The sequence below is a fragment of the Marmota flaviventris genome, chromosome 9 (assembly GCF_047511675.1).
Source record: "Marmota flaviventris isolate mMarFla1 chromosome 9, mMarFla1.hap1, whole genome shotgun sequence".
Taxonomy (NCBI): Eukaryota; Metazoa; Chordata; class Mammalia; order Rodentia; family Sciuridae; genus Marmota; species Marmota flaviventris.
In genome coordinates this window covers 46888844-46903830 of record NC_092506.1, presented here as the reverse complement: position 1 = coordinate 46903830, position 14987 = coordinate 46888844, and the positions used below count along the sequence as shown (strand labels likewise).

The 14987-nt window shown below is 45.7% G+C and overlaps 1 protein-coding gene across 2 annotated transcripts in view; it reads right to left on the bottom strand.

The window, feature by feature from the left end:
• The window catches only part of Plekha7 (pleckstrin homology domain containing A7), a 207582-nt gene that overhangs the window by 23675 nt on the left and 168920 nt on the right, over positions 1–14987 (bottom strand). For both annotated transcript variants that reach the window (XM_071616367.1, XM_027942413.2), the window contains 6 exons: positions 14615–14701; positions 11409–11462; positions 2113–2181; positions 1858–1938; positions 1120–1269; positions 433–534 (listed from right to left, as the gene is read on the bottom strand). In XM_071616367.1, the coding sequence (XP_071472468.1) occupies positions 433–534; positions 1120–1269; positions 1858–1938; positions 2113–2181; positions 11409–11462; positions 14615–14701 (543 nt within the window). The remainder of the gene's footprint in view (positions 1–432; positions 535–1119; positions 1270–1857; positions 1939–2112; positions 2182–11408; positions 11463–14614; positions 14702–14987) is intronic.

Genomic DNA, 14987 nt, shown 5'->3' with positions numbered 1-14987 from the left:
CTGGAGACCAGAGGCACCTCAATGGACTGGTCATATTCTCTCCTCAGGCAGAGGGCTGATAGCATCTATCTTCAGGAATCTGAGGCAGGACTCAGGTGGGGCTTCCTGCTGCTGTCTAATCTGTCTAAGGAACTCAAGAAGGAAACACACATCACTCTCACAGCTCCATCTCTGTAAAGTGCTCCAGGTTGGTATTGGTCTACTTCTCCAAAGGATCAGAAGAAAACCCCTTCCAAAACAAACAAGAGTCTGTCTCTGAGAGCAGAGAGGCAGGGGATCTTGGGTGAGGTTTCTCATCATGGCCTAGTTGAAGGAAGGGATCTCTCAAGGGAGAGCTTAAGGGGGTCACTTCACAGGGCTAAGGAAGAGAAAGTTCTGGGGTAGTGACTCAGAGGCAACCATACGTCAGAGGGATGAACAGCCCTTGGTCACCTGGAAAAAAAAGGCTCTTCTGTGTTGCTCCTGCAGGGTCTGCTTCAGCTGCGCCACATCCCTCTCCAACTTCAGGTACTCGTTCCAGGCATTTTCCATCTCCTGTTGGTCAAGGAAATGCTTCTTGTTCCAAATTATCCCTGGCCTCCCAAGTGGCCTCAAGAGCACCTGAGCTCCTGACCTTGAGCTGACCCAGTCAGGGAAAGTGGGAAAGGGACTCAATGGGCCTTCAGCAGGTCTGGTGGGATAGAGACCAGAGTAGGAACAAATGTGCTACTTGACCCTGGCCACCCGCACTCTTCCATTCAGGAACACTTTAATTCCCTTCCCTTGCAGAAGGGCCTGCACCCACATCAGACTCAGAAACTAAAATGTGAAAATTATGAAGGCCTAGAATTAACTGCACACAGATCAGAATACAGCCTACAGGCTGCTCTGAGTAATCTGGGTCCTTGAGTGTCCTCAGTCATCTGGAAGCCCCTGATAGAAAACAATCTAAGGCACAGGTGGAAACAGACTTGTCACCCCTAAAAAAGCTGTTGTAGAGAGGTGGGCTGGAGAAGTTCTTCTATTCCAAGACTTTCCCCTGGCTACCATCTCAACTTCAGCTGAGGAGATGAGAACAGCAGCCCGTGGCCTGCCCGTTCTGAGGGGAAGTGTCTGCCTCCCTCCCCACCCTCCACGCACAGTGGACTCTCTGGACAGCTCAGCTCGGATGTGGACAAGGTCCTCCTGCAGCAGCCTCTGCTGGTAGGAAATCTTCTCCAGGTGCTGGGGCTGGTCTCGGTACTGCTCCATCTGTCTGTGTAACACCTCCAGCACAGATTCTAGCTGGTCCTACACCAGAAAGGGTTGAAGAGCAACAGGATGAGAAAATAGCCCCCAGAGGCCTCTCCATACCAGGAACAAAGAAAGCTGCTGGATCTAACTAAGGCTGAAAACACCAGCTGTGGGCTGAGGGACAGGGCATCTGATACCAGTTCTGATTCTGTAGAAGGGCCAAAAATTCTAACAGCTCTGTGCTTCTGTTTCCTCATCTATAAAATGGACATAAAGCCACCTAACTCTTTATGGGGTAAAGTATGAAGATAAATGAAAGAGTTGATAGAAAACTCTGGGCCCCTTCCCTAGGGCCTAGATGCCTGGGTCATCACATAGAAGCCAGTGGAGCTCCTCTCCCAGGCTCATCTCTCAGGGCCTCCAGGGAGAGATGGGCCAGAGCAGAATGGAGGAGTGAGGGTATCTAGAACAAATAGGCTGAGAGGAGAAACCCTCAAAGAAGCATCACTTAAAGCAAAGGCACTGTTGTGGATAAAGTAATCATGTTGTTCAATACTAAAATGAGAGTTCAGTCAATGTCTCAGGAAAAACTCAGTGACAAAATGTCCCCCCACCCATCCCAAGATTATGCAAACTGATGCATACTTTGTTCTCCTTGAGGGCTCGTATCTTGTCTTCCAAGTCCTGGAGGATCCTGTCTTGTTCACAGAAGACACTCAGCTTGACCTATAAGCAAAAACAGGTTGGGGAGGGCCTGGGAGAATGAGAACAGGGCATGGCCTGGGGGTAAGAGCAGAAAGCCTCTAGCTACAGAACCATCCAAACCCTTCTGGAAGCTGCCCTCGCTGGGTCTGGGTCAGGAGGCAGCTGAGGGATCAGCCTGTCACTCTGCTCACTCACGTCAATGTCACTCTCCGCGATCTTCATAGGCTTCAGACTTCGATCCTTGAGAAGGTCTCGGCCTGTCATCTGGGAGGTGAACAATTAAAGAAGACTTAACTGTGGTTCTTAGAATCAGAACTCTGGAAGGAAAGTCGGCCCTACAGTGGAGGGGTGTGAAAGTCTGGGCAGTGGCAGGAGAGGGTCATGGCACAAATGGGGCAAAAATTCAAGCAACATCTGCTTGATCTCTATGTCTATTTCATTTTAGGGAAAAACTAAAAACTTTTTGTGATCCTTGTAAATTTCTCAAACTAAAGAAAATGTAGATGTTCAAGTTACACAATCATCAATTTTAAAAGCATATACTTGCCCAAAAGGAGTGTGATAAGTCAGTATGAATCTTGGAAGGTATGCCACTGATAAAATTGAGGTTTGTTACTGAAACAGACACAAGTTATAGAAGTCCATCACCCCCCAGCCTACAGTAGTGGGGTCAACAGGTAAGGAGGAACAAATTCCCTGAGCATTGTCAAGCCTCAGTTTAAGGAAGTCTGAGCAGCCTCCTTCCTTGTGAGTAAGGCCAGCACACCCTAAACTAATTGAGAAAAAGACCTGCCCAAAGAAGAAGGAACCTGGATAGTTGATCCCTGAATAACTGAGGCTAGGTTGTACTTGTAAAGTTACAACCTTCCTCTCTTTCCAGAAGTGTCTGTAGAAAATGAAAAGCTTTTATATGCTGTCTTCAGCCCTGAGCCTTGGAGAGGCTTTGACACCCGCAGTTAGACTCAGGTGCTCAGGAGATGAAACTCTTAAATACTCCATATATTTTCTCAATTAGGTCTCTTTTCAGAAGTGTCCATAGAAAAGTTACAACCTTCCTCATCCTCTCAAGAAAGGAAAACAAAGCCACCCAAATGTAAGGGTAAAAGAGGTTTGACATTTTCCGTCCTTCACTCAACCTGAAGAGTGCAGCATGTTGCCCATTTCTGACTTCCAAGAAGCTGAATCCAACTCTATATCCCATGTTTCCATTTCCTCCCATTTTCTTTCTTGTCAAAAGTTGTAGAGGGGTGCAGGGAGTGGCTTTTTCACAGATGCATTCATGGCCAAGACAAGGTCAGGAATAGCAAGGCCTAATGAACCTCATGTACGGGAGATGATCCCTCTGACATGTTTTACAGTTCTGACTAGGAGAAATGAAGGGCAGGACTAACCATAGACAGGTGGTATATGCACCGTGCAGAGGGTCCCAGCATGAATGCACAGACAGGTGCTGGAGAGAGGGCCTTTGCTTTCTCCCCACTCCACTTGGGAGATCCAGCAAGTGAGTGTGAATTGGGAGCTATATATTAGCTATCCTTCTCCTTAGAGCTCAAGTGTGCCCAAGGGTCCTATGCTACTACTGAGAATGACCAATAAATCCTAAAAGTTAAGGCCAAGGTCAAAAGACTTCTTGCCTTGAGCTGAGAATTGATTCTGGACTGCAGAACTGCTCCCCGCCCCTCTCTCATGATCCCTTTGGTCACACAGTTCTGGGCCAAGACCAGTCTTATTTTTTGCAATATAGTCTTGAACATAAGGCCTGTCACAATGGAAGGCACTAAACAATGCTTAACCAGTTCCACGTAGATCAAAGGGAAACATGTAGGTCAGTGTAAGTTCCTGGAAAGAGAAGAACTCAGCCAAATTTGAGTCCCCAAACTGGCAGATTATGTGCATATATACGCATACATAGTCATAGAACACATGGATACCTACAATAATCCACAAACAGCATGTGTCTCCTAAGATGGGCGAGAAGAAAGGGCATGGAATTAATCCTGGTGAACCACAAACTGCTGGATGTCCTAGGCAGGACTTGGGCTTTGAACTCAGGGAACCCAGGAGAAAATGCAGATGAAAGTGGGTGAGGTCTTCAGAACCCTTTCATCAAAGTGGAGGACAGTGAACTTGTCTATTCTCCAAGGCGGCTGACTCTCACTCATTTCCTAGGTAGAAATCACTTTCAAATTGAGATATGCTTTGGGGATTTTTCCCTCCAGCAAAATTCTTTCCCATATTTCACTGAAGATTTTTACCAAGGATATCTTTTTGGTACTTAAATAACAAGGCAGAGAATCTAATTGAGCAATACCTCATTTATCTAGCACTATCAGGAAAGAAATGAGATATTCTACAAACACACAAAAAAGGCATTTTGAAAAAGCTGAATCTTCTAAATTAAACTTTTTGATAGGAAGCTTTCTAAAAGCATGCCCTTCAATGCCTTCCTAGAATACTGAATATACATTCAACCTTTTTTTTTCTCTCTCTCGGGATATCAGCACTCCCTCTTTTCTAAGAAATATATTTCCATCTTTTTAATGTGCCACTTATAAGATACTGTGAGTTAGGGATTCAAAGAACTTAAAAGCTCAACAGAGGCAAAGTACTTACATCTCTTCCCTCCCTTCTGACTAGACTTGGTGCCCTTTAGGATGTCTCACCCCACCCCTGACCCCGCTTGTGTCCGTCATGACTGTGATACACAGCACATCAGATTACAATGCTCTGCTTTCTCATCTACTCTCCCCACTGTGTGGTAACCTAAGTAGGGGTGACTGTGGAGACTGGGATGATTTTCTCTGAATCCCCAAAGCACAGCCAGGGCCCAGTACACTAAGAATATTCAGAAAATGTTCACTTATTGAGTTCATGAACTTTTCAAAATAAGGTAGGTTGTTACTATGGAGTAAAGGCCACAGGCTGCAGAGCACGGGCTACCTGATGCCTGTTCACACAGCTCAGAGGCCCTTTAAATGTCTGAAATTAGTTCCATTTCAGAGAGTGGAGGCTACTAAGAAATATTATATCCATATGTAATATATTAAAGCTAAGTTTCCTTTTAAAATTAAAATTATGCTTTGTGATGGCAATGTTTAAATCCATTTAGACATCAACAATGCAAAACCCCAGTATCTGTCACCAGAAAAAGTGAACATTCATGGTGCTCATCCATTTGAAAGAATCTTTGCACAAGAGGGGAATCAAAGCCCCCCACCAGGCATCTTACCTCTCTTCCACCACATCCCAACACACCTTCTCAGGGCCCAGAATGGCAGGACACACCACCTGCTCCCCAACCTGCAGCCTCCCTTGGAAGGCTGGCCATGTTGTAGTCTGTGGTTATTCTGTGTCAGTCAAAGTGGGTATGGGGTGGCTGGTTTTACTCTAGTCCAGCCCCAGATTGTTATCCAAATATCTACACCCTGCCCCCAAGAAGAGGCCAGGGCCAAGGTGGACTCTTGAGGATACCCATACTCTTGAGGATACCAAGGGACCAGTAACTGCTGTTCCCTCCCAAGAAACTCATGCTCAACCCTATCTAGATGAGCCCTCGCCATGGAGGCAGACAAGTGAGAATGGAAACACAACACAAGCTGGAGGCAAGCCAGGCAAGCTCCCCACCCGCTGGCAGCACAAAAGATGGGAGTCACAGAGCACCACAGATGAGCAGCTCAGCCTGGTGCATCAGCCACAATGCTGCAGAGAACTTCATTTAAAGAAAATAAACCGAAATGACTTGCAGGAAGCCTGGGGCGATCAGGAGAGCAACTGGTTAAGCGAGTGATGGAGCCGGCACTGAGCTAGAAGCAATGGAATGGCCCCACTCGGAGACACGGATCAGATCATCTTACGCTTCTCCTGGGCCGACAGCCCCGTGCTGACTTCTTCAGCACTTTGTAAAGCACGTTGATCAAAGGTTCATTATTTTTAATCTGTTCCAAACAAAAAGGCAAATACAACAAAACGTAACAGGTAAGACATCAGACAACACTTGAAGCAGCCAGAACCTGGGGAACTGGAGAAGGGGAACCTTAAGGAGGACATGCGTAGCGCAATTAAAATGAATCTTGGTGATGCTTATTCCCAGCTATGGGACCTTTCTAGACTCCTCTGTGAAATGGAGCACACTAAAGCCCTGGCCAAAGGGATCTTGTACAGGCTGTTTATGTGACAGGACTGCTTCAGAGCCCATATCCTTCCTGGTTCTGCCACAGAAGACAAAGGAGAATTTTGTTTCTTCCTTGCCTCCCTCAGCATGTTCTCTAAGATATCAAATCTGTGTTTAGAGTTGTGCCAATGCATTAACCTCACTGATGCCCAACGTTTTCCAACTTAAGTCCCTTTGGACTTTTCATCTCCACCCTTGGGATGCACCTAAATGATGATGTCTTACACCAAAGGTTCCAAATACTTATAGTTCCTTTTAGGAAACATTGTTCTCTTCCTCTAGGACAGTGGATTTTTTAACCTTGGTTGAAGACTGGAATCACCTGGGGAACTTTTAAAAATACTGATCTCTGAGTCCTACCTCAGGAGATCCTGAGGTAATTGGTCTGGAACGGAACCTGAGTGAGCACTAGGTTTTTTTTTGTTTTGTTTTTGTTTTCCCCCTCCAATGCTGGGAATTGAATCCAGGACCTCATGTGTATGAGGCAAATACTCTATCCCTGAGGTACACCCTCAGTCCAGCATAGGGATTCTTCAAAGCCCTCTGTCAGGAGCTGCTCTGGAAATACATGCCCTTTAGTCCTGAGCAAGAGATACTGAACAGTTATTATGCCCAGCAATAACTTGGGCTTTACCTCCACTCGGGTAATGAGGTGTGGCTCCAGGAGTAGGCGTCACCGGGTGGGGTTGAGTCAGACTCACCTGTTCCTTTGTAATCCTACCCCTTTGCCATTTTTGGGATAGAATGTTCCATGGAACTTCCCCTTGTGTGTCCCCTAAATAAGAATAAAGAATTCTAGTGGCTCGCTCTTTCCTCCAACCCTTAAGGTCAGAGAGCCGTCATGGATTTTGAAAAGGTACTTCTGTGTGTTTTTGCATGCTTTCTTTGCCGTTTTCTTAAGTTATTGTAATAGTCAGATTTTGTGAACCCAGCATTAGGCCTCCAGTTAGGATAAATGACAACAGCCCTCCTTGGTGATTCTAATGTGCAGTCAAGACTGAGAACTAACGCTACAAATCAATAATTCTTAACCTTTACAATGCCTCAGAATCACCTAGAGGGCTTGTTAACAAACACATTTGCTGGGACCCACCCTGGAGGTTCTCACTGAGCAGGTCTAGGATGGGACCTAAGATTTTTGCATTCCTAACAAATTCCTGGGTATTGCTGCTGGTCTGAAGATCTCTCAACCCTAGCTGCATATAACAAACTCTCTAAGGGATTTTCTTCTATTCTTTTTGCTTTTTTCAAAGAGTAATACCTGAGTATTAAATCACAGTTTCTAAGGAGTAGAACTCAAACATCTATATTCATTTAATGCTCCCTGGCAACTGGATGTGGTGGCACATGCCTGTGAATCCCAGCGGCTAAGGAGGCTGAAGTGGAAGGATCACTAGTTCAAATCCAGCCTCAGCAATGCAGCAAGGCCCTAAGCAACTTAGTGAGACCCTGTCTCTAAATAAATTTTTTTAAAAGGGCTAGGGATGTGGCTCAGTGGTTAAGTGCCCCTGGGTTTAATCTCTGGTACCCGAACAAAACAACAATAATAAAACACCTTCCTGGTAGTTTCAGTTCATGGCCAGGATTAATAATCTCTGCTCTAGAACAACAAAACTCAAACTTCAGTGAGCACAAGAATACATCAGAACTTGATTACTTAATTCTGGTACCAGAGGCTCTAAATCAATAAAGCCCTTCCCTTCAGATCTATTTTTGGGTTTTTTTCTTTTTCTTTCTTTTTTTATTTTATTTTATTTTTTTTATTTTTATTTTTATTTTTTTTGCTTTTATCTTTTCTTTTTCTTTCTTACATGCTGCACCCGATCTGTGTCTTCTAGAATCTGTGAGCTCATGTCTTTCTTTTTTTTTTTTTTAATTTTTTTTCTTTCTTTTTTTATTTTAAAGAGATGAGGTTTCACTATCTTGTCCAGGCTGGCCTCAAATTCCTGGGTTCAAGCAATTTTACTGCCTCAGCCTCCCCAGCAGCTGTGATAAGAGCACTCTACCACAGCAGGCTTAGATCTGCATTTTAAAATCAAGCTTCCAGGTGTTCTGGAAGTAGATGATGTCCCAGATAATAACTTAAAAAACTCTGCCCCAGAAGCTGACTTTGGAACCAGACCCTGAACACAGAAGCACTGATTTTAGACTCAAACAGAAAGAGTCCAGAGTCCAAAAGACATGAAGTCATTGGTGGCATGTTCCTCACCAAAGACATAGGCCCCTCTGAAGTTGATCACAACCTTCTGAATCTGCAAAGGCACCTCCTGAGCAGCCACAGACACCCTCCTCCACCTCACCTTCCTGGTTGTCCTTCACAGACACATCAAAACAACTCAAAGCCTGTGCAGTAGAGTACACCTATAGTTCCAGGTACCCTGGAGGCTGAGGCAAGAAGATCACTTAAGTCCAGAAGTTATAGACCAGCCTGGGCAACATATTGAGACCCCTCAAATAAATAAATAACAAACTAAAAATAAATTGAAAATAAACCAATTCAAGCTGTCAATAACAATGGGTCCCCCACACCACCCACTCTTTTAAGCCAGCTAGGGTAGAAGGTTCTGAATAGCAGAACTTACATGCCAGAAATACAAGTCAAAGAAGACAACTCTGGGGTGGCAAAGTATATTGTATATGAAAAAAAGAATGCAGGGGTGAAGTCATTTCCAGCCATGTAGCTTTGCAGAAATTACTTAACTTCTCTGAGACTTGGGTTCCTGGTTAGTAAGACAGAGATAATAGTTTCTATGGCTCAAGGTTGCTGAGAGGATTAAATGACATAAGTGGACACTAAGTCCCCAAACCCTGGGCCAGGCAGGGACAGCTGTCTGATCAATGTGGAGTCTGTTCACCCTGGCACAACCAAGTAAAATGCTGAGAAGTAAACACTCTCTAAGCACCCAGTAGTATAGAGTGTCTTCTAAGAGCCCCTGGAACATTGCTTCTGGATATAGGAATTGGTATGTTCCCTTTTTTGTTGTTGTTTTGTGATACTGGGGATAGAACCCAGGGCACTCTATTACTAAACCAAATCTCTAACCCTTTTGATTTTTTTTTTTTTCCTGGAGAAAGGATCTTGCTAAGTTACCCAGATCATTTAAAAGATGATACCACTACCTCTTGTACAGGGCTACTGTGAGGTTTAAAAATAATTCAGTTGAAGTCAAACGCAGTAACTGGCACACAAAACACCCTCTACTGTTATTAAGCTTCTTTTGGAGTCAGGACATACAGGGACTCCTAGTTCTGCTGTGTTATCCCACACCTCAATTTCTCCTTCTCTAATCTCTCATAGCTCAAATTTTATGAAACTGAATAAAACAAACTCGAGGTGCAGCTTCACTCCAGGACCACCTCTGAGTGTCTGCTATTACATTCAAACAGGAATTAGGAGACAGGTAATTCCTACAGCCATTGCTCAGGCACTGTTTGAAGTTGCACTGTGCACCAAGCACAGTTTTGTGTATGCCTGTGCAGCTGCTGAGCCAAGCCTCTCCCATAGGCTCAGTCCATTGTAGAGACTCCATAGGTACTTCTGGACTGACTCCTTGGTCACAGGGTAGGGGCAAGAAGAACCTAGCAGGTAGGTGGCTATAACTGGTTGTCAAAGAGACCAAGGAATGGGGATATGGTACTGCACAGAGCAGAGGGATATGGGGGCTGGTGGACCTCTCTCCATGGGCCTCATGAGAAGGACCTTGCCTGTCCTAACAATGCAGGATGATGAGCTGGTCTGCCACATTCAGACCACACAGTCACATTTGAGCACTCTGAATCCTGAGGTACTACCTTATTTAAGTCACTTAAGCTCTGTGTGATCTGATTGTCATGTAAGCTGAGAAGATGTCCTGATCTTGGGGGCTGGTTGTGTAGCTCAGTGGTAGAAAGCTTAACAAGTATGCTTAAGACCCTGTGGTTCAATCCCTATCACAGCAAAAAGAAAAAGAAAGGAAAGAAGGGAGAGAGGGAGGGAGGGAGAGAGAGCGGGAGGGAAGGAAGGAAGGAAGGAAGGAAGGAAGGAAGGAAGGAAGATGTTGTGATCTGGAGAGTAATCTCCTACTTTTCCTCATGACCTCAACCAGGTGTGACTTTGTGCTAACCTTCCTTCTTAAGGACCAGGATAAAACCAGGACCCTGCCTTGGCCTCCACTTCATGGCCCTTGCCACTTCACCATACTTGGGGTTTCCTTGGCTCCTGCTGTTCCCTTTCCTTTAATCTCAACCAACTCCAACCCCTGGCTCTTTAATGTTCCACACATCTGCCACCTTCTCCAAAAAGTCTTCCTACAAGTCCACGGTACTTTGCGCAATTTCAGCTGAGAAGGGATCCAAACAGATCTTTATACAGTCATTGTACAAAAGTCTGTTATTTGGAGATTATTTTCTTTTCCCAGATGGCTTAAAAATTTGAGATCAGAAAGGCCCTAATGGTACTTAAGCATGAGACCCTGCCCCCATTTGCTGCCTTGGGGCCTACCATTCATGCCCCTGCTCTGCAAGGCTGGATGGAGACCCTCATGTTAAAACATCTCAAGCCAGGTATGCTTGGGGACCATGGGAGGCACAGCCCCATGGCAGTTGCCTGGGTGTCTCACAAGCTCCTCACCCACCCTTGGTTGATTAAAGGTCACATTCCTTCAGTCTTTTCATGGCTCAGGCCTAAGGAGTGCTGTTCACAGTGGGGGCTTTCAGAGAGCTGTGGGGAGGAACAAAAGCAGCTCTCTTCCAGGCAGAATGCCTCTCCCTTCCACAGGAGCCTTCTCCAGTTCTCTGTGCTATGCAGGCTGAGTCAATGCCTGGAGCTTTACCACCTACGGGGGGTCTAGCATTCATCTCTAAATGAAGGAGGGAGGTTATTGGTAAGCCCTGAAACCACATAATTCCATGTGCAACTTGCTCCCCCAGCAACAAAACCAAATAATGCACCAAGCCACTTGTGGCTAAAATACATATCAGTGGCACCCCAGGAACCAAACACAAACCCCTGCCCCTACCAGAGGCTCTAAAAAAGTGAATGGTTATTTTTAGGGGGAACTTTGGTCCTGACCAAGGGGAGAAAAGATCAAGATCTTGGGCCTTCATTATGTAAGCCAGATCCCTTATAGCAGAATTCAAAAAAAAAAAACAAAAACCTGTGGAGAGCCAGAGTTTGACGCTATAAGAAATGAAATTTTTCTGATTCATATAAGAGATTTCTTCATTTGGGATCCAGATTTGATAAGACTACATGGCCTTTGGCTTTGCGCTCAGCTCCAAGGAAGTGACACTGTCAGAAAGGTGAGTGTCAGAGGAAGGCAGGATCCCTGATACCACTTACCTTTAGATCCAAGTACTCCAAGTCTTTCTTCAGCTGGAGGTAGGTATCATCAGCCTTCACAGGAAACACAGGGAGGGAAAAAAGAAAACCAAACAGTATGAACACCAAGACTTTTCATAACTAGGGGCTTCACAAATGAATCATTTACATTGCACAGCTTTGGAAATGAGGCCACGGCAGACCAACACATCCAGGGCCACGGAGGAAGCACAAATGTCTTGCTATAGCTAGAGCTCTTTTGGCACAGTGGAGACTGCAGGTCACTGTGGGCAAAGCCAGCTTGCCCCCCCCCATCCCATCCCGCAGCATAACATTCTGGTAGAAAGGCTCCTACCAGAGGGCTAGGACAGCAGAGCAGTTGAAGCAGATGCTGGGCCGAATGAGGGGGAGTCTACCTGGAAGAGCACATGCTATACCTGAGCTAGGGTTACATCAGTTTCCATTCTTTTTTTTTTTTAGCTGTAGATGGACACAATACCTTTATTTAATTTATTTATTTTTATGTGGTGCTGAGGAATGAACCCAGTGCCTCACGTGCGCTAGGAAAGCACTCTACCACTGCGTTCCAACCCTAGCCATCAATTCTTGTCATCAAACCTTTGGACTGGGCCATTTCACATGCATGAAGTAAGATGACCCTGATTGGCATGGATGAATTCCTAGAAGAGTCAGGAAGATGACTTGGGTAATTCAGGAGGTCCCAATATGATGGTGGTTTCCAGAACAATAAGCATTGGCAGCCAGTGGAAGTTTCCTGAAGTCTTGCTCTTTTTACTCAGCATGAAGCCAATGTGGCCATGTCAAGAGCTAGGGGAAGAAGTCCCAGGATCAGACCTATCTGCTTGTGGCATCTCCTATTATCTGTTGAGTTCTTTGGTGTAATTACCAGAAACAGTGAAAATAAGCAAAAGCTTCTTTGATTCCTTAGAACTCATGCTCTCTTGTGAAACCAACAGTGAGACCAAGAGGCTGGGAGAGCTTAAGAATGGTCCAGGTGCCACATTTTTAGAAACTAAGAGAGGGTCTCCCAGTTAAACAAGCCAGGGCTGTGGAAGGTGGGATCATGCACAGCTCTGACATGAAATAATCACATTAGAAGTTCAGGTGGTGCTTTTAAACATGGGAAGAACTGAAGGACCACTGTCTAGGAAGCTTGTGGCTTGCAAGGTCTTATTTATGTTTTTACATTGTTCCCTTTTCCATTCCTACTTCCCCAATCAGCCTAGTCCCTACTACTTTCCACAGGAGTAGAAAAGACAGAGCTGGAGAATGTTATTAAAAATCACCCAAACCACAATTTATGGTTTTTGTATATGTCCCTTTACAATCGTTTTTCATTTTCTTTTCCTTTTTTTTTTTCCTTCAGTACTGGGGATTGAGTCCAGAGCCTTATGTATGCTAGGCAAGTGCTGTACCACTGAGCTATGTCTCCAGACCTTCTTTAAAATTTTATTTTGGACAGGGTCTCATTAAGTCGCCCAGTCTGTCCTTGAACTTGCCATCCTCCTACCTTAGCCTCTCAAGCAGTTGGGGTTACAGGAATGTACCACCACAAAGCTCTTACATTCATTTTTCTAAATATATTCCTGAGTCTCTTAGTTCTTGCTAAAACAGGACAGGGAAAGAAGGTGACAGTTCCATCACCCTCATCTATCCCATCTACCTCTGTGTAGCCTGGAGGGACCAACCTCAAGAGGCTGAACCTATCCCTACTTGAGGACAACTCAGGGGAGGAATCTGTTTCTTCGAGCTGCTCAAGATGCTTGGGAGAGCAACTCTCTGGCCAGTCCTCAAAGAGACTGACTGCAAAGCCCAATGCCCTGGACACTGTTTAGAACACTGCGACAGATAGGTTTTACAAGGAATCCTGGATAAGTCCCCTCCCCTTCCGGATCTATTTGCTTTGTGTGTGTGTGATAAAAATTTCATCCCACCTAAGCTCTCCCATGGTACTGCAAAGCTCAACAGGATGAAATGTGAGATGCTTTGCAAGTCAGCAGGGCACTGTCCAGAAAAGAGAAGGCCCCTGTATTCTCCCTCCAGGCTGACCACATGTGTCTTTCAGCATCCCAAGGAGTGCCCAAGGTGGCAACAAGGCTGACAGCTGGCATAGCCCTTCAGACACAACCACACACCAGCTTCACAGTCACTATGTACGGCTTGCGAAGCCAAGCTTCAGGTTCCTCACATCACATGCAGACCCCTCCCCAATGCCAGAGGGCAGGCTCCACCACTGGTGCAGCATCTGGCGGTGGCACCCAGAAGCAGGCAGGCAAGGAATAAGGGAGAGAGCCAGACAGAAAAGACAGACCAGAGCACAGCACAGGGGATCATGGGCCAGCATGTCACACCCCGGCCCTGGGAGAAGCCACCAGCGCTGACCTGGCAGGTGGGAAAGGTCAGGTAGCGCTGCAGTAACTGGCCAACAGCGAAATCTCGCACACTGGCCAACTTGGCCTGGTGCCGCCGCAACCGGGTGAGAAGCAGTGAGAGCTCCTCCAGCTGCAGGTGTGTAGACACATCAGGAAGAAATTAGCCACTGCAGGGGCATGCCACTTTAATTACACTCTTCGCCCCGGTGCCAGGATAGCACTGATGCGACACCACTAAGTAATGATTGCATTAATTTTGTCATTCGACAAATAAAGGCAGTGGTAGCAAAGGGCTACAGGAAGTTGTTTTCTCAGGAAAGCTGCAACCAACAGTGCAACCTCACCCAGACTTGAGGTTGGTTTTAAAAAAAACAAAAACAAAAAATAACTTTTGTTTTTTGTGGTGCTGGGGATTGAACCCAGGGCTTTCTGCACGTTGGCAACCATTCTACCACTAAGCTACACTCCCAGCCCCCAGACTCAAACTTTGAAGGAAGAGTTAATTAATCATTGTAAAGACCAGGGAAAAAAGGAGAGGAGCTACTGGGAGAGAGGCAAGTGGCTGGAATGTGCTTTTGACAAAATTCTATTCAAAAGAGAAGCCGAGTCCAGCATTCCCTTGGACTTCCCCTTAAGTTCGTCTTTGAAGGGCCAGCTGCATGATGCCAAGCAAGTCACCAGATTCCTTTGAGCCTGAGTTTCTTCATCTCTAAACAGGGGTTAAAGCTGCCTGATAGACTGCATGACTCAGGGAGGAGGAAAACCCCCAGTAGATAAATTCTCACAGGCTGTATCCTATCATTCACCTGGAGGAGGAGATGAGGGGCAGCTTACCGATTTTCCATGTAAACTGGGAGCACTGACAGTGTGGGTCATGTAACCCATCGAGGGCATGGAGCGTCGGTCCACATGAGAAGAGTTCTGCAGTGGGGAGACAAAAAGTCACAGTGAGGCAAGGAAAGAAGGCCTTGGGCACTCGCTCCCAGGTCAGCCTACCACATGCCACTTCACCTCTTTGAGTTCCAGATTCCTGTCTGTAAAATAGGAATACATATCTTCCTCAAAGGGTACAGCACAGAAAACTGTGAAAGCCCCTTGGAGAGTTAAAAGTTATGTTGGGCTATAAATAACTGAACTGACTGAGCACAGACATCTTTTCCTGCCTGCTGAGCAGCAGACTGTGTGACCTGTGCAAGTTATTTTCTCT